This window comes from Bactrocera latifrons, unplaced genomic scaffold (assembly GCF_001853355.1).
Source record: "Bactrocera latifrons isolate USDA-ARS-PBARC rearing strain unplaced genomic scaffold, ASM185335v1 scaffold_21, whole genome shotgun sequence".
NCBI classification, from domain to species: Eukaryota; Metazoa; Arthropoda; class Insecta; order Diptera; family Tephritidae; genus Bactrocera; species Bactrocera latifrons.
The window spans coordinates 1272614-1293983 of NW_017535630.1; the positions used below are offsets into that span (position 1 = coordinate 1272614).

The 21370-nt window shown below is 33.8% G+C and overlaps 1 protein-coding gene across 1 annotated transcript in view; it reads left to right on the forward strand.

Moving 5' to 3' along the window:
• The window catches only part of LOC108968341 (capon-like protein), a gene marked incomplete in the record, with an annotated part of 280943 nt that overhangs the window by 242378 nt on the left and 17195 nt on the right, over window positions 1–21370 (forward strand). Inside the window, 1 exon segment of the mRNA XM_018932321.1 lies at window positions 19291–19468. Within this exon segment, the coding sequence (XP_018787866.1) occupies window positions 19291–19468 (178 nt within the window).

A 21370-nucleotide genomic window follows, 5' to 3' on the forward strand; every position in this document is an offset into this window, starting at 1 on the left:
GAAATTAATTTAATATATAAAAATTTACAACGAAGTGTAACATAGGAATTTTAAAATGAAGTAGATGTGGCTTAATTATTAAATAATATTGGAAATGGCAAACTTAATTATAATTAATTATAAAAATTAATGCAATAAAAAAAGTTAACAAAAAATTTGGAATAAAATATTTAGAAGTGCATTAAAAGTGTCTTATTTATTAAATAATATTGAAAATGGCGGTAAATAAATTAAAAAAAAAAAAAAATTCCAAAACATGCAACATGTGGTTGGTGTCTAAAACGAGACTGAAAGACAAAACTAAAATACTTAAAAAAAAAAAACGGAAATTCAAATCAGAGTCCAAATTTCTCAAACTAATCCAGGCAAAATTACAAGCCTCTAATTCCAAGTGAAATTCCTGAGCATTTATAAAGATTTACAGTGTCTGCCTTGTGTTAGTGCCACAACAAGGAACACATGTGCGGCCATAACTAACGGCAGGTGCACAAAAGTACGCAAGTTGTATACCGAACAAGCCAAAAGCAAAGTAGAAATCCAACAATTTAATTAACATTCCGCGATTTACGTCGCAAATCCTGCGCATTTTTACGAATTTATAATTTCATGTGTCAGCCAGAGCCATAAATTCAAATATGACATACGAAATTAGCTTGCCTCGATCACCAAAACTATGAAAATGGAAATAACCAAATGTATTAAGACTGTTAGCCGTTAGTTTACAACTAATGAGGATGTGAGTGTGTACGTTTGTATGTTTTGCTGACGGCATCACAGACGCGACGCGCTGCTGACCGCCAATTGCGAAGCAAAATTATGTGAGAAAGCCGAGAATCCAGCGGATAAAGCAAGTCAAACGAATTTGTTACATGTTAGAGGAACTATTAGTACATACACATACATGCATATCCATACATATATGCCTCTAGACGATGTCACTCACATTTCTTTGTAGTCTCAGTTTCTTTGTATGTCACACATACATTTCACATTAAAGCGCGTTAAATAGAAAAAAAAACAATAATAAAGCGAAGACACCGCAAAATCCAAATCCAAACGCCGCTAATTAATAACCACAAATATGAAGAGTAAAAATTGACAATAAAAACAAAAAATAAAAAAACATTTGTGCTATATTTTTTGTCAGCGCACGAAATGCTCATAAAAAAGCACAGCAAAACGGCGAAAAATTGAAGAAAAATATTCCAAAGGGAAAACAAGCCGCCCAACACGCATCTAATTAATGTCGCTTTATAACTTGTTGTTTTTGTTGGCCGTATTCAAAGCGAAAATATATGGTGAAAACATTAATTTTTGTTGGCTGACTTGCGGCCAATAAGCGTGCACAGGTGAAAAACTTACAAACTTGAAGACATAAATTTTGGCCAAATTAAAGGCGAATCTGCTACATTCTAACTGGCACATGGAAATATCTGATTTATGAGAAAAAAATCATATGAGAAAGTGCAAAATTTTTAATTCAAATTTTAATGTATAATTTTTATTTAATTTTTTAAATTTTTTAATTTTAATTTTTTTTTTAATTTTTTTTTTTAATTTTTAACATTTTTCTTTGTTGTTTTTTTCATAGTAACTGTTTATCTAGTTCATATCCAGTTTGAAAAAAAAAAAAAAATTAAACTCACACATCAAAGCGCAAATAAGTCATATTGTTTGCATAAAAATGTGTGACAGTGGTTGGTTGTGCATGGCGTATACGCAATATTCGTACATTTGCTAATTGTGGTTTTGATATTTGACATTTTTTCCATTTTCGCCATTTTTTTAGACTTTTTAGTAAGTTTTAATTTTATAATGCCTGATTTAGAGACATGTGTTCGCATTAGCTGATTGTCTGATTTCTAACATTAGAAATATGCCACGCGACAACAAATTTTTATTTGACATGTATGCTGCAATGTTTTTTATAGCTTCAATAATCAATGGTGCTACATTTTGACAAAATGTGTGTATTACTTGGTTTCTAATAGTTGATTCCAAATCTTGCTTAACCTTTACAGGGTCTACTAACAAGCTCGACGTGATGCAAGAATGAAACAAAACACTCAATTTTTTTTTTTAAATGTGAGTGGAGTTTTTTTTTCTAGGCTGATAATTGTATATCGTTTATAATTTGAACAAATTCTCGGCAAAATGGCTGTCACAGCTCTGTTTGTATGTCTCCACCTATTTATGTAACTTTTTCATGACCCGGTGCAGCATTTCAGCTGCCACTTCTGCTGAATGATGTCTACGAGCTCCTCTAGTGTTGTATATACACCCCGAGCGGACTATATACCCTCAGACAAAATAAACTATCATCCCTATTGATAGACGCTGTACTTTTCAATTTTTTCATCTCTACATAAACTGGGAGCCAAATCATCTCATATCAATTAATATTATTTCTATTTATTTGGAAAATTTTTAATTTGAGAAATACGTTTCATGAATTTGAAAGTAGATCTCCTTTCAACCATAAAAAATGATCATCCGGTGTAGCATGCATGTTTTGTTTCCAAAAATTGAACAGTCAGCCCACGTTACAGACAATTGTGAGGGCTGCAAGTTACTGGCTTGTGACTTTTTGGTTCTCTGCGCCAGTATCAATGCAGTCATATTATATTGGTTTCAACTTATGTAAGTCTTATCAAGAAGTGAGCTTGACAATCAGTCAGATAATTAATGCGACTTGAGGCCGTTACTATGGTGTTGGAGAGGAAACGTGCAGCTAGTGGCTTGTGTTGATAAACAGCTGCGATCAACCGACTGTTAATTCCGACTGTTAGTTAAGAAAACTAAGATATGAGGCTAGTAGGAAACTATGTAGGAAACACTGGCGGGAAATTGGAATTTAGCTGACAGAATACACTTTATTTTTACAAAACGTCGCATTGGGTGTAAGACTAAATTTCAAAATTATAAATACCATATTATTTTTTAACAAAAAATTCTAAAATCAAAATTCAAAATTAGAAATGTCTTAATATCTTTAGTAAAAATATTTACCACTTCATTAATTTGAAAAAAAACGATTCTTTTTTAAATATTTTTCCGCCTACAAAACGTCGGGTATTCGAAAAGATGGCATTTAATTCACTACAGCGAGATATTTGCATATTTTGAGCACATTTGCTTGTCGCATAATTCCAATTACACTATTGTAGCATACTTTAGTCTCATTTAGACGAATTCTTACTACGCTTATGGGGTTTAATTAATTATCGGAAACCTCAGCCACATTTTGGCGGCATATGGGCAACCGAGCACATATTATATAAAACTTTTTCAGTCCTTAAGCAGCTCTCTAATTAGTTGAAATATATCTTTATACTGTCAATTTAATTTTACTTTCATGCTTTGAATGATTATCCGATTTTTTTTTAGAAGATTATTTTTTTAATTTTAATTTTTTATTTAAATAATTTTTTGATTTAATTCGATTGAATATTGACCTTTTTTTATTTTGGTAAAAACATATTATGTAGAAATGGAAATTTATTTTTCATCGAACAAGCGATTTTCACAGGCAGTCAGAAATCGAAATAAATCCAACCAATCCTTCTATTTACACCAAATACGTATTTTCAAAAATATCAAAAAAACATAAATATTATGATTCTTGTTAAGCAGAAATGAAAAATGAAAATTTCTTTTATCTTCATATTATTTTATCACGAAAAATAGTCTAAGTACTTCTGTATAAAAAATTTAGCTTTGAAGTGAAATCATTGTTTTAGGAATTGATTGTTATTTTTATAAAGTTCTCATCAAAAAGAAGCGGGGAAAATCAAAAACAAATATAAACAGAATGTAGTAGAAGAAAAAGAAGTAAGAGATTTAAATCATTAGAATAACACTTTGTATATTTAGATCGTGTGCTTACTAAAGACAAAATAGAGAACAATTTGATAGAAAACAATTTCAAAGTACATCACAAAAAGTTTGATAATGAGCTTCACAAAAAAAGTTAGAAAAATGTTAGTTAGAACTAAGACGGTTGGTTATGACTAGTTGACTTTATTAAAGAAACATCTTTTTACCGCTATAAAACAAATAAACTTTTAGAATGATATGCCAGTACATTATAAAGAATTTACCTAGTTTTTTTGTATCATTTATGGTATAGTGATTAATTTAGGGTGAAGGAAGAAGTCATTTCGAAGTAAATTAATTAAAATTTATATAAAATAGTAAAAGATATTTTAATATTCTGAACAGGGTATATAAAGCTACGAACTATGTAATACGCAAACAAAAAAGTCGAAGCCCTTGCAAAGAGCATCTATAAACGATTAAGTTTAGGAACACATTCATATCTCTCAATTTTTATGTTCGTACGCAAATTAAACCTTTAGCCTTTAAGATATTCAGCTGAAATTTCGTACATGTTATTTTCCTCTCTAAAAGGTGGTCATATGTAGGAATAGCCGAAGTCGAACCACTATAGCATATAGCTGTTATACAAACTGAACGATTGGAATCAAGTGTTTGTATGGAAATTGTTTCTATTTTAATATATATTTTCACGAAACTCCACGCAGAGAATTCTGAGAGACAGTACAACAATTACCGAAGATATTGTTCATATCGAACCACTATAGCATTTTGTTAACGTACAAAGTAATCGAACAAAATAAAGTCATTGTGTGGAAAACTTTTTTACTTGACAAGATATTTTCACGAATTTCGGGATAGATCATTCCCGAAACCAACATTATAGCCTCCAAAAGAATTGTTCATATCGGATCACTATAACATATACTAGCTGTCATACAAACTAATATAATGAAACTCAAGTCCATGCCGTAAAATTTTTGAAAATATATTCTTACGAAATTTTGCAACAATTATTGACCAAGACAACGCAATATTCTCCTAACAAACTATTCAGATCGATGTACTATAGCATATACTCCCGTACAAACTACCCAATATCTCCTACTAAAATTTCACTTTGAAGGTCAACATTGTAATTATATATAATTTAATAAACAGTTTGGTCACAATTACACAAGTATATATTTATAGGAATATCTGTTGATTTCGCTTAAACCCAAATCTCACATGTAAATTAACTGTAAACTTGCTGTGCTTTTCTTCAAGATAATTAAGCAAAAATAAACAAATATATTTACAACCTAGCATGAATTGGCTAATGGCGCGTCGTCTACGAGTGCAGCGACTAAATTTCTAGACAAATATTTAGATTCACAATTGTGCTTATTTACATGCGAGTGCATGCACCGTTACATACTAGCACATGTAAGTGCCAATTTTTTCCATTTACATTTTGAGAATTTTCATTTAAGCCAATTTTTCCTTTACTTAACCTTAAATAAACTTATATATTTATATACTTACATACATATATAAAAGTGGCGCAACGCTTCATTTCCTTTCCAAAGCGACCCAAAAAAAAAAAGCCGCTGCCAACCACAAGTCAAGTGTACCATGAAGAAATAGTAAATAATCGCGCAACAATCTTTTGCTGGCAGCAGCCGGTGGAGTTTGTTGTTGTTGCAATCTGTATGGATGTTTATGCGGTTAGCCTTTATATGGGAATAAATCGATTAGGGTATGATGTAGATGCGATCTTATGTTTACATAAATACGTCCATATAGTGTAGTAAACAATTCGTCAGCGAAAATCATGTATAAATGGTGTCATAAATGTATATTTATTTCGATGTCTAGTATAATAGGGTGTACGGTCATATAAAAAAGCTGCGGATATTTTTTTAATAAAAACTTTATTTTAAAAATTAGATACAATTATAGTAAAGTTATACATCAAAGCTCGTTAAGAGTACTCATATGAAGTGCCTAATATAATATTTGTGGCTCATACGCCATGTTGTACTGTACGAATGCTTAGAAAATTATACAAAGCGCTTGTTTATGTTAGATTTTGGTATTTAGGGCAACAGTTTAAACTTGTGGGTTAAGCGTTTGTTAAGAAAAAGTCAAAAGGGAATTAATGGATACCCTAATATATGTACATACATATAAATCATCATTGAAGCTATACATATGTATATGTATAAGTAAAAGCAATGTTCCAMAATTTACCATTTATTTATTTACAATACGTTACGGATGTTATTCCTTTGTTTTAAAAACATTCAATGTGATTGACAAATAAACTAAACTCAAGCTTTATGCTTCCGTAGTTTGCATAGAAACCGTTATACGTTATATATATATAAATGTATATACAGACATATTTACAGGTGTGCACAAATATTATTTTTTGACTTCTAACGTGCATTTTTATTACTTTGAAACAAATATTAAATTCATGATTTGTTAGGATACAGGGTTATATACATATATACAAGTACAATGAATCATTGTCAGGAGAAGGCTCGTTCTGCAATCCTGAGATTGTTTCAATTGCTTGGTTATACCCTGACTATGCTGAGTAAAGAGAAGCAGATTTTTAGGTTTTTTAAATTTTATTTCTGTCAACATTTTCCAAAATTCTCATTTAATATATCGATAAGTCGATTTCCATATTTTTAAATAAACTAATTTTTTTGGAGGAATGGTTCGATATAAGTAACTTTCTTAGGTCGGTTTAACGATAGTTGGGTGGTTTGATATCAAAAAATCGATCATTTATCGATAATTCGCAAATAGTTGTTATTTTTCGATGAATAAATCGATACATAAATTTTAATAACTTTTTTCCTGATAAGAACAAAGAATATATATTTTGATTAGCATGATGTTCACTGAGTTCAGTGGTTTCAGAAAATCGATTATTTATCGATAAGTCGGTAATAATTGTTCTTCTTATTTGATTGAACATATTATGTGATTTGCGCAAATATTTTGGTATTGGATCTATATAAATAATCGATCATTTATCGATAAATCGATTTAAATTGTTATTATTATTTTGATCATAGCGTTTTTTGGTGAGCGAAAGACTAGAAAATCGCTGTAAAAAATTACAATTTGTCGATATATATATATATCGATCATTTGTATTCCAAGGGTTAAAGCTCTTATTTCCTTTGAAAAGAAGATAATCATCAGGCTAAAGATTGAATAATTTGAAACTTAATGATGGTTCCTTATTAAACTGCCTTTCCGATTGCTTGCTTAATTGGTTATTGCGTTTTTCTCGCACTACATCTATCAGAGAGTATTTGTTAATTGATTTTGTTAACTTCTAGATACAAACGTGACCACAGATAGTGCTTCAACAAAAGCTTTCCAAATCAACCTGAAATTTTCCTCAATTTCATCACCAATGCCCAACAAGCATTTAAATGTTTAATGGAACTGAAATAAGGATTAAATATTTGGTAAAATTTCTGGTTGATTGCACAATTGCAACTCTGTCAAGCTGTCAATATGTCGTCACCCACTAACATAGGGCGAGTGGCAGATTGAATAGCACATCAGCAGTCAGGCGTAAATGCATTACATTTCAATCAGCAATGGCAATGCGGAATTCTTCTTGTCATAAACATGCACACACATAATACTTACATACGCAAATGCACATACATACTACTATATACTAATACATATACACATATATATACGAGTCTATACAAAGGCACGTGCATATGCTTTCTTCATACTCGTTGCATTTACAAATCATCCATATTATGGCCGGCAACGATGGAAATATGCATCCACCTCACTTTGTATTTTTGTATATACATATATTACTRTGTGTGTGTGCGTGCGAGTGGATGTTTCTAGGAAACCGGGAAACATGGAAAATTTTACATTATTTAATATAAATTTGCGCTTATAATTTATATATTATTACAGCCATTTGAACATAATTAAAAATGAATTTCTTCATTGTATGCATGCTTGGAATTTTCCGCCGTCTTGTCGGGATTCTTTTGAGCTGTTTCGGTTTGTATCGCTTAGGTAGCGCAGCTGTCGAAATTTTCCGAAACGCAATTTTTACTATTTTTATCTAATTTAAATGAAATGCTTTACATACGTTGTTATGTAAAAGCGTATAATACTGAAAATTTCACTTTAATAAAATTATTAAATATTCGAAACAATACATTGATAATATTTTTTTTTTTTTTTTGTTTTTAATATTTTGTATTTACATATATTGCATTTTTGGAATTGTATGGGCATACTGGCGATTTCGAATTGGTAAAGATTTATGTTAAAAACTGATTTCCATTTTCGACTCATTTTTTCTTCTATTTTGACTTGAAAAGTAAAATAAATTACATTCTCACTTATTTAATGATCACGCTTATATTAAAAATCGAAATAAGCAACAAATTTTTCTGATTTATATCGGTGGTTATATCTTAAAAAAAAAAATATACTACAATGTTAAATCGATATGGACCATTTTACTAAGTTTTGTCTGATTATGGATAGCGTATTCTCGGCTACAATATACTCTAAGTAATCATTGTCATTACCTTCAACAATTTTTCTCAACTTTATGTCGAAGCGCGAAAGCTTGTAAAGAAGGAAAAATAATTCAAATGCTCTGCATTTTTTAGTACTCTAAAATTATATGTGAAATGAACTTTTAAACGACCAAAATTATGAATAATTGAATACCAAAATTAATATACCTAGCTTTGCCATAAGTTCTGGTACAAGTTCTGGCCGTTATAAAAATTACCCTATAACAAATTTTTTATTAAAGTTATTTTTAATTAATAATGCATATTCGAAAATATCAGCTTTTGCTTTCACACAAGCCTTAAAACGATTGACCAATGATCAATTGCAACAGGCACATTTGCTTTTGACATCGACGACGCTGCTGAAATCAAAGATTTTTTGAGATTCTTAACATTTCTGTGAGGTATTCGGCAAACCATGTTCTCCAACTGTGATCACATACTAGTCTAGTAGATTCAAATCCGAACTTAAAGTCTGCTGCAGCTAAGAAACTAGAAATATCGTCTTTTAGCCACTGCTGTGTTGTTTTTTTCCATCGTAGAGAGCATTGCATAACTGCTTTGTCATGCTTTCTAAAATATGTTGCTGACACACTTTTGCCTTTTTTATGGAAGTGAAGAAATATACGCCTTTGCGGGAGACTTCCTACCAAACCATGAAAGCAGTTGAAAGTGGCCATGTTGAATTTTTGGAATAACATTTTCTGCATCTTTGAGTAGATTTTGTTTTTCTGATGATTAAAAACTTTTTCAACAGTGATGATTTGTTTTTGTTTTTTTTTTCATCTTTAAATGGGACACTTTCGTAGCCGCTTGCCACTGAGGGATTCGGTGTTATTTGCTTTAAGCGTGTTTACCAATTGAGCGACGGTAGGCTTTCGTATGGATTTCAACTCGAATTAGTCTTGACAATGATATGTTCAAATTATCCATATTCAATATAAAAATTTTCAGTTTTCTAAGGGGAATTTTTTGAAGGCGTTTGCGAACATTTGTTAATACTGAATTGGTTCGAATTACGGGAAAACGTCCACTTCTGTTTCTGTCATCAACTGTACTGTTGTTTGGAAAGACTATCAATAATGTAGTAAAAACAGTGTCGAAATAGTTATTAAATTTTTTGAGTTGCTCAGAAATTATACTTGCGTTTTTTACACTTATATAAAGCAATCACCGCAATACGATTTTCTTCGATTATTAATAAGCGAAAGCAAACACTGAACTGGTTATATGAATAGGCACTGTACAGAAAATAACGGCAAATTTTTCTGCGTATTGGTACTCTGTGCATGCATTGAAAGCCATGTAACAGAATTTATGGCAAGGCTAAGTATGTGTGCTCACGATCTGCAAGCCCTCTTACAGAGTGGACGTTAAGGTTTACGGTTGAAATGGGATTTGTTTTTAGTAAAAAGTATAATAATTCAATGAGTGAGATACAATTTGAGCATGAAGGCCAAAAACTTATTTTTCTAAAACTTTCAATTCTCCTGTTTTTCAAAAATTTCTCGAATTTTTCAAATTTTGAGTGAAATTTTAATACAATTTAATGTTCAGCCCCTTATTTTTCGAAAAGTCTCAAATGTTTAAATTTTCGAGTCGAATTTAAATATAATTGAATGCTGTAGTTTTCGAAAATTGCTCGATTTCTTAAATTTTCGAGTGAAATTTGAATATAATTTAATATTTAGTTTCCTGTTTTTCGAAAATTCCTCAAATTTTTTAATTTTCAGGTGAATTTTGAATATAATTAAAGTTGTTTTTTTTTTCGAAAATTCCTCGAGTTTTTTAATTTTCAGGTGAATTTTGAATATAATTTAATATTATAAATCTCTTATTTTTCGATAATTCCACGAATATTTAAAAAGAAAAATATAAGTTTTTATTCATTCTACGCATTGATTTGAAAAATATTTAAAAATAAAAAAAATTTATCAAAATTGTATGTACTTTAATAATACTCGAATCATTTTGTAAAAAAATGTATTTTCTTGATCAAAAACCCATTTCCCAGAAGATGGTGTCTGTTGGTAAGCAAGCTATTTCTGCTTAAAATTCAACACTACCTTCAAGAAGTATTAAAAACCGCGAAATTAACGATTCAACGATTCACTGTGATCACTGAACGACCACATATTAGCTGAATATTTGATAGATTCTTCCAATAAGGATTTTATGATTATTTTTGAAATCGAAAATCGATTCTTTGTATTCGTTTTACAACATAAAATGATCGCGTTAACATAAACAAATGCGTGTTCTTAATCCTCCATAATTTATATAGCTAAATACCGTTAATACCGTTAATGCATGTAGTCACGTCCATAAGGAAATGTCTTAAAAACACAAGCATTAATAAATTAATATCCATCGGCGCTCGTAAAATTAAGAAATTGTGAACATTCTAATATTCAATAAGACACTTTTCGATAGCAAATGGGCGGGGACACACACACGCACACACATATTAACATACTCAAATATATACGAGCATATATTTTTGCAGCGTCGTTCCATTTTGTTTTCCATAAAGCATCATCGCATTGTGACTGTGGGCGCATCTGGACTGTGGGCCACAAGCGCTTCGTAGACCCGGTGACGCCAATGCGCAGCAATTAATCTCCTTGAAAATAAATAAGCATACATTTACATTTACTTTTACTATGCGGCCTACACCCACACACACATTTACACGTATGTAATATGTAAAGTGTTTGGTGGTGGCTATTCGAGCATTCTCGTAGCGAAATGGTGGAACCTTGAATTTATTTTCAGCTACTTAAACTGCCAATGAGCTTTTGTTTTAATATTCGAAAATTAATGGTAGTGAATATTGTGCAATTGCATTACAACATATCCACTCCGCGTGCGTCATTTAAGTTGGCACTTGAATGTTAATATGCGTGCGTGTGTATGTATGCGTGATGAGTTTACAAAAATAAATTTAATAAATGAGCTTAAGAGTGCTGACTTTTCTCCATTTTATCTAAAAGAAATATTAGTTTTAAATAAAAATTAATGATTTTGAGGGAATTTTTACTATTCGTGGAAGATGTAAAATTAGGTTTGATTACGATTTAACAAATTTTATTTTTGTAATTCTTATTTTTAAAAGAAATAAAAAAAAGTGAGAGCATTAAATATTTCTGAAAACATAAGCAATCTCAGAATCCCAAAAAAATATGTAGGGATTATGTTTACTTGTGAATATTGAAATTAATGGGTTTTTTGTTTGATGTGGCAAATAGTTTCGGAGTGCTTCTTTTAATTTAGTTTACTGTTATCGGTTCCCAAAACTTTTGACGTATTTTCCACCAAACGTTGGCTTCAGAATATGTTAAAAAATTTCCCCGCAAGGGCTGAACGGTACAGTCGTATATCTCCAGTGCTACCAATCAAACACACATTGTGTCCTCCATATACTTGTAGTGTTGGAAGTTTCAGATTTTAAGCATCATTTAATAAAAAAATTACATTCGGCGAAGTTGAAAAAAGTTACAGCTGTTCAAAAATTAATGAAAATAAAGAAGATACTCGATATATTTTGAAATTTTGTATAAAAAGTTAAGAATGCCACGCAAGCCATCAAGGAAATTTTTGAAGTTTATGGAGACGTTGCTGTATCAGCTCGTGTAGCACGACACTGGTTCGCTCGCTTCCGTTGTGGACATTTTGAAATTTCGATTTACACTGATGGATTAATGTTTCTTGCCGAAAATTGGCAAGAAGTGGTTGACCAAAATGATACAAATTTGTTTATTTAGTATAAATATATAAGGTGGCTTCCAAAGTAAGCAGAACTTTTTGTATCTAGCGATTCCTTAGGGCGCCGTCTACTGGTGCGTTAGAATCTGCTACCTTAATCGGATATCCAGTGAGAACTTCATGACATTTCATTGATTGGAAGTGAAGTTATTGCGTTTTATGTGTCAGCATGTTTGTGTTATCGGTGCGGTGTTAATGAGCTTCGAACAAAGAGTTAACATTAAATTTTGTTTTTAAATCGGTAAAAATTTTACAGAAACGCTTCAATTAATGAAACAAGTTTCTGGCGATGATTGACTATCCCATAGCAGAGTGCACGCGTGGTTTCAACGTTTTCAAAGTGGTCGTGAAGACATAAATGACGTTCAACATGTGGGCCAATCAAAATCCGTGATCACCGGAAATTCCACAGAAACTGTGCGAGAAGTCATCAAAAATCAGCCGAAATCATCATTGAAATTCATGCAAATGGAATTAAACACTTCCAATACATCGATTGATCGCATTTTGATCGAACATTTGGTCTTGCGAAAGGTGTGTGCACGGGAGGAGGGTCATCATTGAGCATTATTACTATTTTATAACCAAAACTCAACAATTTTTTTCTATGGTTTCTTTATATCGTTTTTCTTTTGCCTACAAATATATGAAAAGTAATTTTACATTTTTGGCTTTTTTGGTGACGATGTACTGCATATTACATATTCAAGAATACAAACATATGAATATCGTATTCCAGAGCAATATCTAAATAAAGCGCCTTGTTCCGAAAAAAAAAAACAGAAAAGGGAAACAAAAATATCTCATGCGAGTTTATTTGTGCGTATCAGTGTGTATGTATGTATGTGCGTGCGTGCGTGCGTGTGTGTGTGTGTGTGTGTGTTGGGCAAGTGCAAGCCATGCGTGTGCCATTTTAAAGGCATAAATTACAACAGGCAATAAATTATGCATACATGTATTGGTGCGCTGTCTTATATTCATATGTGTGCTTTATTATTTGCCTCATATGAGATAAGCGCTGCAGCTGCTTGCACCGCAATGTTGCAGCCGAGACAAATATCTCACATTTCTATTTAAAGTCTGGAGTTCCAATGAGCTTTTCCTTGGCCTAGCAACACAACAACAGACTTACATATAACTATTTATGTATATATGCATATGTGTAAGTTCATGAGGTGTTCATACAAGTACATACTTGTATACATGTTGTTGGTTATCATTAATATGTATTTATTACACACTTGCCACTTAATTAAAATGTTCATAATGAAAGGATGCTGATCACTTTGCGCAGTTGGTGTTGGTCTTCGGGGCAAACAAGCTGCCGGGCGCAGCATTTTCTTGGCAAAACCAACAATTACTTATAAGTGATAACATGCGCACGACTGTGTGTGTGTGTGTGAAGGAGAGTTTAAGTGCCCGTATGTGTGTATGTGTGTGTGGCTGCAATACATTTTTCATTTCGCCCACAATGTATCTCAATACGGCAAGTATAGCAGACAACAAAAATAATAACAATAACAACAAAAGCAACAGTAATAGCAATAACAACAACTTGTGGTGAATATACTCGTAAATTATCAGACAACTCAGAAACAACAAAACAGCAACAACACAAACCAACTCGTGGCTAAGGAAATTATGCAGCCATTCATGAAAATAAGCTAAATTACTCTAGAATATGCTAATAAAAACATTAAATTGCAAATTTGTATAGATAATTCACATTTATTTACATTAATAGTAATATGCCCACACATACACATACATTTACATATATATATATATTTTATTGTATTTTTACTTGATGTTTTTGTTGGCATCTTAATTGCTCCAATTGCTGGCCAAAGAATGTTGCCAATTAATTGAATTTGTCGAAAACAAATCAATTTCGGCAGGGGCTCCAATTAACGTCGCTCAGCATGATGGATACGTTTTATAAATTTGTTGCTTTTATAGTGTAATTTTCATTAAATTTATCTCAACTAAAAACAGCGTCATAGCACCGTTATAAATTGGCCTGAAATTAAATTAGGTTTGTTAATAAAATATACTGTTTATGTGGCATTGATGGCAGGGGCGTTGAGCGTTATATATTGGCTGCGGTAGCCAAGGTTGGGAGCGTTAAATTATATAATGTATGGAGCAAGATTTCATATTTTTCATGTTCAGCTTTCAGTTATTCAACAAAGATTAGGATTTACACTCTCTGAAAACCAGTGAGATTTCTAAGGGCCATATTTTGAGAAGCAGCATTCCAATAAAGAAATATGTCTTTTGAGACTTATATTTATTATAATTACTATATTTCTGCCATTATTTTCAAAATAAAGTCCGATCTTTGCTCTACGAATCTACAAACAGTTCAGGCCTCATCACTAAACTACCAAATACCTGGTTAAATTTCAAAATATATCAGCAGATAAGAATTGCATTCAGATTATTCATAGTAGAATATTTGAACTTTGTCCTTCACACTTATTCGGGTTCTAACCTAAGACTAAACGTTTGGTTTCTAATACTTTTTCCTTTGAAACCCACTATTTCGATGATGTATCGGTTAAAACTCCAAACCAAGGAATGTAAATTTTTCACAAGATAATTGTTTCGGAACAAAAAATAATATACAAAAAATCATTAAGATCAAAAGACTAAAACTTACAGCTCCTATACAAATTATAGTTAAAAAATGTATTTTTGAGTTACATATCACACAATTTAGCAGCTAAGCAGTCCATATTTTGAGCATATTTTACTAATGACATATAAACTTAGTACAAGAAAAATCATTAAGTTCGAATGACAATAAGTCATAGCTCACTTACAACTATGCGTTCAAAAATAGCTTTAGCAGTTGTAGAGTATTCATTTAAGCAGCTAATCACTCAAAATTTTTCCCGTTTGCTACTGAGGATATATAAAAACTCTATAATAAAAATCATGCAGATCGGTCGACTATAGCTAATACCTCCCGCACAATTGATCGTTCAAAAATTAGTTTTTGAGTTATATAGCAGCTAATACAACAGCTAAGAACACCCCATCTTGAGCATATTTTACTAATGATATATAAACTTAGTATAAGAAAAATCAGTGAGTTTCGATGGTAATAACTCATAGCTCACATACAATTGTGGGTTCAAAAACAGCTTCAGAAGTTGTGCATTGTTTATTTAAGCAGCTAAGTCCTCCAAATTCTGCACAATATTTATCGAGAATGCATAAAAATGCTACAATAAAAATTCTGCAAATCGGACCACTATAACTTATAGCTCCCATATAAATGATCGTTCGAAAATTGGTTTTTTAGTTATACAGCAGCTAAAAACTCCAAACTTTGCACGCCACTTACTGAGAATGTATAAAGATGATATAATAAAACTCTATCAGATCGGTTGACTATAACTTATAGCTCCCATACAAACGATCGTTCGAAAATTGGAATTTTGAGTTATACAGCATGCAATACAGCAGCACGAAGAGCAAAAATTATAAATATCAGCCGGCTATAAAAATAATTTCGAAAGAACTGACTTTTGATCGCAACTAAATGTATTTTTCGGAAAAAAATTATGTATGAAAAAGTATGAAATTTGAAAAAAAAAAAATTTAAATACGAAATAGTATATGAAGTATTGTTTTTATATGTTTATTCAAGCAACCTTGTTAGCTTGAGTAAAAGTTTAATTGCTTTGGAGGGTCATTCAGCAAAACGCTGACAGTTGCACATAATTCCATTGAAAATTCATCTGTTTTAATTTTTCAATTATTTGATTCTAATTTACGTATAAAAATAAATGAAAATGAAACGTTAAATAAACAAAATATCATTCAATACAAATTGTAAACCAAAACTCGCACATGAAACCAATAAAAATATTTAAAAAGTATTAAACAAAAATAATACAACAATAAACACGTGTGTTTCTTATAGAAAATATATTTACGGTTATGAGCGCGAAATACACAAACCCCACAAATAATAACGCTAAAGTGATACAAACTTTTTGGATGTATAATTTTTTTTTTTTTTTTAATATATATATTATGCATGAAATATACGTGTTTGTGCATGTGTATACTATTATAGTTACGATGATTTGCAGGCATTTCAAATATTTCCACAACAACGAGCAAAGTGAAAACTCGCAGAAATTCAAAATCAAAATAAACTTTTCGCGAAACACAAGAGCATTATAAAAAACATAGTGAGTGAGGAAAGAATTCACAAAAAATACTAAAACAAGGAACAAAAACAAATAAAAAGTGAATAAACTGCGTAAAGGTGCCGTTGGCTTTCAGCGACTAGCGGCACTTTTTCCATTTGCTCATTTAAGTGGGCGAACAAACTGCCAAAATGCCATTGAAATATTAATAACTTATTTAACACAACACAAATTTTTTTTTTGCAAGTGCTTTTGTGTGTGTGTGTGAATGCCACTTGCGAATAATCGCGTACAAAGCGACGGCCTCCAAGCGGCAAACGCAAGTTACCCCACAACAGGTGGCACATTTTCCGCGAGCGCCAAAGCGAAATAAATAAATAACACAGAAATTTTGCGACGAATTGACAATTAAACAAAATAAAAAGCAACAATTAATACGCTGTGTAACATATCAAGGTGAAAAGTTACGCGTCTGTTAGTTTGGCAAGCGCACGTGGCCACGCTCCGCTGAAAACCTTTGCACACAAAGCTAATTGCTGCGAACTGGCGGTCCTCGACGAGTGGGAAATGATGAAGCACGACGCCGCCACGAAGCCTTTAGCCATTGGTGGACCGAGCGCAATGGCGCCAGCTACAGGCACGTCCTCATTAAAGCGCGGCTTGTGGCGGAACCGCAGCGTGACCGAAACGCCTGTGTGCGCGCGCAGCCCCATCACGAAAGCGTTTGATTTTCTGCCTTGGGGACGCGGCAAAAAGGCGGGCGATAAAACGCAAACACAAACACAACAACAACAACCACAAAAACAACAACCAAAACCCAGCGTGGCGTCAACGAACGCAAAATCAACAAACAGCAGCGCTACCGGCAACACAAACAGCAACATCACAAGTAACAACACGAATGCGGGCGCCGAAAAGGACGCGGGCATACACTATCACCGAAACATCTTTCGCAGCGGCGGCGGGCTCATACGCGACATGCTCGGCGGTGATAAGTTGAACAAAGAGAAAGGCGCGCCGGAGCTGACGCTGAAAAAATCCAATCAACGCCTTAAACCCAAGCAAGTGGTGGCGCGCAATAAGAGTCTGGATATACACGAACTCATCAACACCGTCGAAAATGAATTGAGCGCGGGACAACAAAAGAATGGACGGAAACATTTTATGGACGATACATTTATTGAGAATATAATGCGCGCCAAGGAAGCCTACCGCCAGGCGAACGACGAGCTGTGCGACGACGAACAGGCCGGTGATTACCGTTATGTGGAGGAGACGGACGAAAGTGAGGGCAACGGACGGCGGCAAGCGCATAAAGAACAGCGCGCGAGCGACGAGCACTTACATTGCATGCCTTCGAGCAGCGGTGGTAACGCGACTGCTGGGGCGCATGCACCCGCGCGTCACATACTCTTCAATGACGAGGACATTGTGTATCTGATAAAGAAGGAGTTGCCGGTCATGAGTAAGACAAAGCGCAAGATATCGAGTCATCAAGCGGAGAAGGAACACCAGCAGCAACAACAACAACAACTGCAGCAGTACCAACAATATCAGCAAGCGCGTGAGCGCGAACGTGAACGTGAAAGAGACCGTGAACGCGGACGTGACCGCAGCGAACGCAGTGAAAGTGTGTTGAGGGCGCGGCTGAAGTTCAAGAAATTGACACCGGACGGCACACCGTTACCGCATCGCAGATCCACATCCGCACAAATGCTCAATCATAATCAGTATCACAACCAGAGCGAATACAATGGCGTCGAGTATGAACAACCGCACACGCGCAATTATCAGCAATCGCGCTCGGTAAATGACAGCTACGCGGCGGCTGGCGATAATAGTAAACGCGGCATATTGCAGCGACAAAACACTTCACCTGCGCTAATGAGTCTGGCCGGCGAAAACGCAAGTGCTAATGGCAACGGAAATGGTGGTGGCGCCGCTTATGATGAGGATGCGTCACACCATCTGAGTCCGGAAAATCGTCGGCGCCATCATCAACTCTACCAACGCGGCGAGCAGCGCGTGCAATTACAGCGCCGCAAATCCTTCACCGGCTATGACAATGCGCAGTTAGGCAACTGCAGCAGTAGTAGCAGCATGGCGAGTGGTGGTGGTGGCGGTAGCGGCGCGGGCAGCACTAACGCGCCTAGCGGTGAACAGCCGCGCGGCGAGAAACCGCGTAAGAAGCTCTCCTTCCGCGAACCTGTGGCCGATAAACCGCGGGTACGGCGACGCAGTTCGCCACTGCAGCGCCCGGAAAGCGTTAGCGCTGAAGTTGCAGAGGCATCTCCGGTTGGCAAAGAGTCAAGCAATCGGCTCAATGTAGACGATGGTTTTGTTGCAAATAAAGTAATCTGTGATAATTTGAGCGCCAGCAGCAGCAGCGCTGCCGTAATGCCACTACCTGATAACCGCAATTACGCTGCTCAGATTAATAATATTGCCTTGGATGCGGCGGGCTGCTGTTTTGTGGATAAAGCGAATTTAACAATGGACTTTGAGGTGAGGCACGCTTACGCTATAGATCGTAGATGATAATTGTAATGCTTTCGTGTGCTACTTTGATTAGAAAATTTCAATCAGAGCTTGGCGAAATGTCGGTAATTGGTCGTTAAGTAGATGAGTCGTTAAGTAGATGAGGCTGTTGAGGGTTTTAAGAAATAACTCAATCTTATGCAAACGAAGGAATTTCCTGTTTTTCCGCGATTTGTATAGATGTTATTATCAGCGCCTAGCGAGTGTTGCTGGCATCTAATAAAAAAAAGTTAAAAAAGATTCGCTTATTTCAAATAAATTTGTAGTTTAGAAAAATTCAATACATTTCATATAAATTTGTCTTTGTATTAACTTGCAAGAAACCTCTGTTTCCTTTAAATTTTAAGCCCCAATTCCGTTTCCTATATTTTACTAACACTCTTTGCTTCTTCCTCTTTTATTTCCAGTCACAAGCGATGCGTATTGTACGCACCGTCGGTCAGGCCTTTGAAGTATGTCACAAATTTAATCTTCATAAGAATTCCTTGGATCACAACGACGAACGCTCAGATGTCTCATCCGAGTTACTCGATGTAGAACGCATTTCGGTACAACAACTGACTGATGACGAGCTGGATAAAAAAGGTAAGTAAAAGCGATTAATAGCATAAGTTTTTTTAAGGACAGCACATATGTCACACAGAGCTAAATTAGGTGAATCCGCTGCTAGCGACTCGCTTTTGATTGAAAATTTCTAAACAACTTGCGAAGAATCAAAGTCTTACTCTATTTTGCCCACATCATTTATACTTATAGGTTTTCAACAATCTGGTGGCTTTGGGGCGCGTTCATACAATAATGCTTAAAGTTTATTTAAAAAAAAAAATAAAAAATAAAAAAAATATTTCATAGATCTTATGTAAGCTTTGTTTCGTACTTTTCTAAGTTACTTGCGCTTAATCAGAGATCTGCAAAAATTATTTCTTCGATCGAATTTTTTAAAAACTATATATTCACTAAAACTAAAGGATTCTCGAAAGATTGTTTTTTTTTTTTAATTTAGTGTTTAGGATTCATCCGAACAAATATTCGTTCATGTTCAGAACTCCAATCAGCTGATCTCAATATTTTATCTTATCAGAAAATATATATTTTTCACTGGTCGAACTTCCCCACTTGTTCTTAATGACAACTCTCTATACCTTCGCTTGGTCAGCAAATACTAGATAGCGGTTGCTTTTCCATTAATTTTATTTTAAGATTTATTTATAACTAAAGAATTCCCTAGCCTGATTTATTAAGTTTCACCTGAAGATAAATTAATCGCTCAAAACTGGACACTGTCCCATTGGTACTCAAGCGGTGAGGTTAAAAATCTTAGAGAACGCAACTTGTCAAAGTTGCAAGGTGAAAGATGAAGTGGAAACACCTAGATCTTTTCTCCTTCACTCTTCATTTTTTTCAGGCTTGGTAGCCGTACTTTCGGCTGGACTAGATATCGGCTGGTTCAATAAATGACTGCTTTAAATGCTTAGTCAAACGGCATTGAAACTTGTTTTTGGCAGCGAGTTGCACAATTTCTTCACGGCAGGCACAGCTGATGGCAACATTTGCGGTGTCGGTTTGACGTCATCAGCTGAAAAAAGCTTGTTTATGTATTTTTTTCAATTTTTTTTTTATGTTTGACATCAAATATCTGCTACAACAAATCCTATTTGCCGTACAAGAATATGAATATGAAATTCGAAAAAAATTGGAAAAGTATAGCGCTAATGCCACTTTGGCAAAACGCCTTGGGCAGCACATCAATAAAGCGAACCTCACAACCATAGCATCACCATCACAACTCATCTCACATCACTTCGACATCGTTTGACTCCATCATCGACACTTAATGCCACATGAGCTCACACATTGCCGCCGAGCGACACACATTGGACCCCGATTCAAAGAGTGATGTGCCGAGAACGCTTATTTTTAGCCGGCGGGTTGACAGATAAGCAGACAGGCAATGCACAGAAAAAATGTTTCACGCGCATAAATTCACTTTTTCGGCACAAGCAATGGCTTGATAAATAAAAAAAACATTCCAGCGAATATCAAACTGTGAAATATGTCGCATTTTTTTATGGCAATTCCATGCAGAATGCAGGAGCGAGTGTGTGTGACGAGTGTATTAAGAATATTTGTGCTGCTGCGAGTGTTGGCATATATATTCATATTATTTTATATTATTTTGAGTGTAAGGAAATGCAAAATTAGTCATCCACATGAGTTTATAGTAATGTAAAAGGTAATAAAAATAAATAATTAAATATATTAATTTGTTGTAAAAAATTACAAATTAAAAAATTTAATAAAATATTTTTACAAGGAAAGAAAATCGGAAAAATTACTAGAAAATGTATTTAAATATAAAAGCAAACATTTGTGCACATGCAAGTTCATAAAAAAATTAAATATGAATTATTTGTTTTTTAATTTTGCATGCATTAATTTTAAAATGTTTTTCCTTGTAAAATTATTTTCTAAATTTTCTAAATTTTT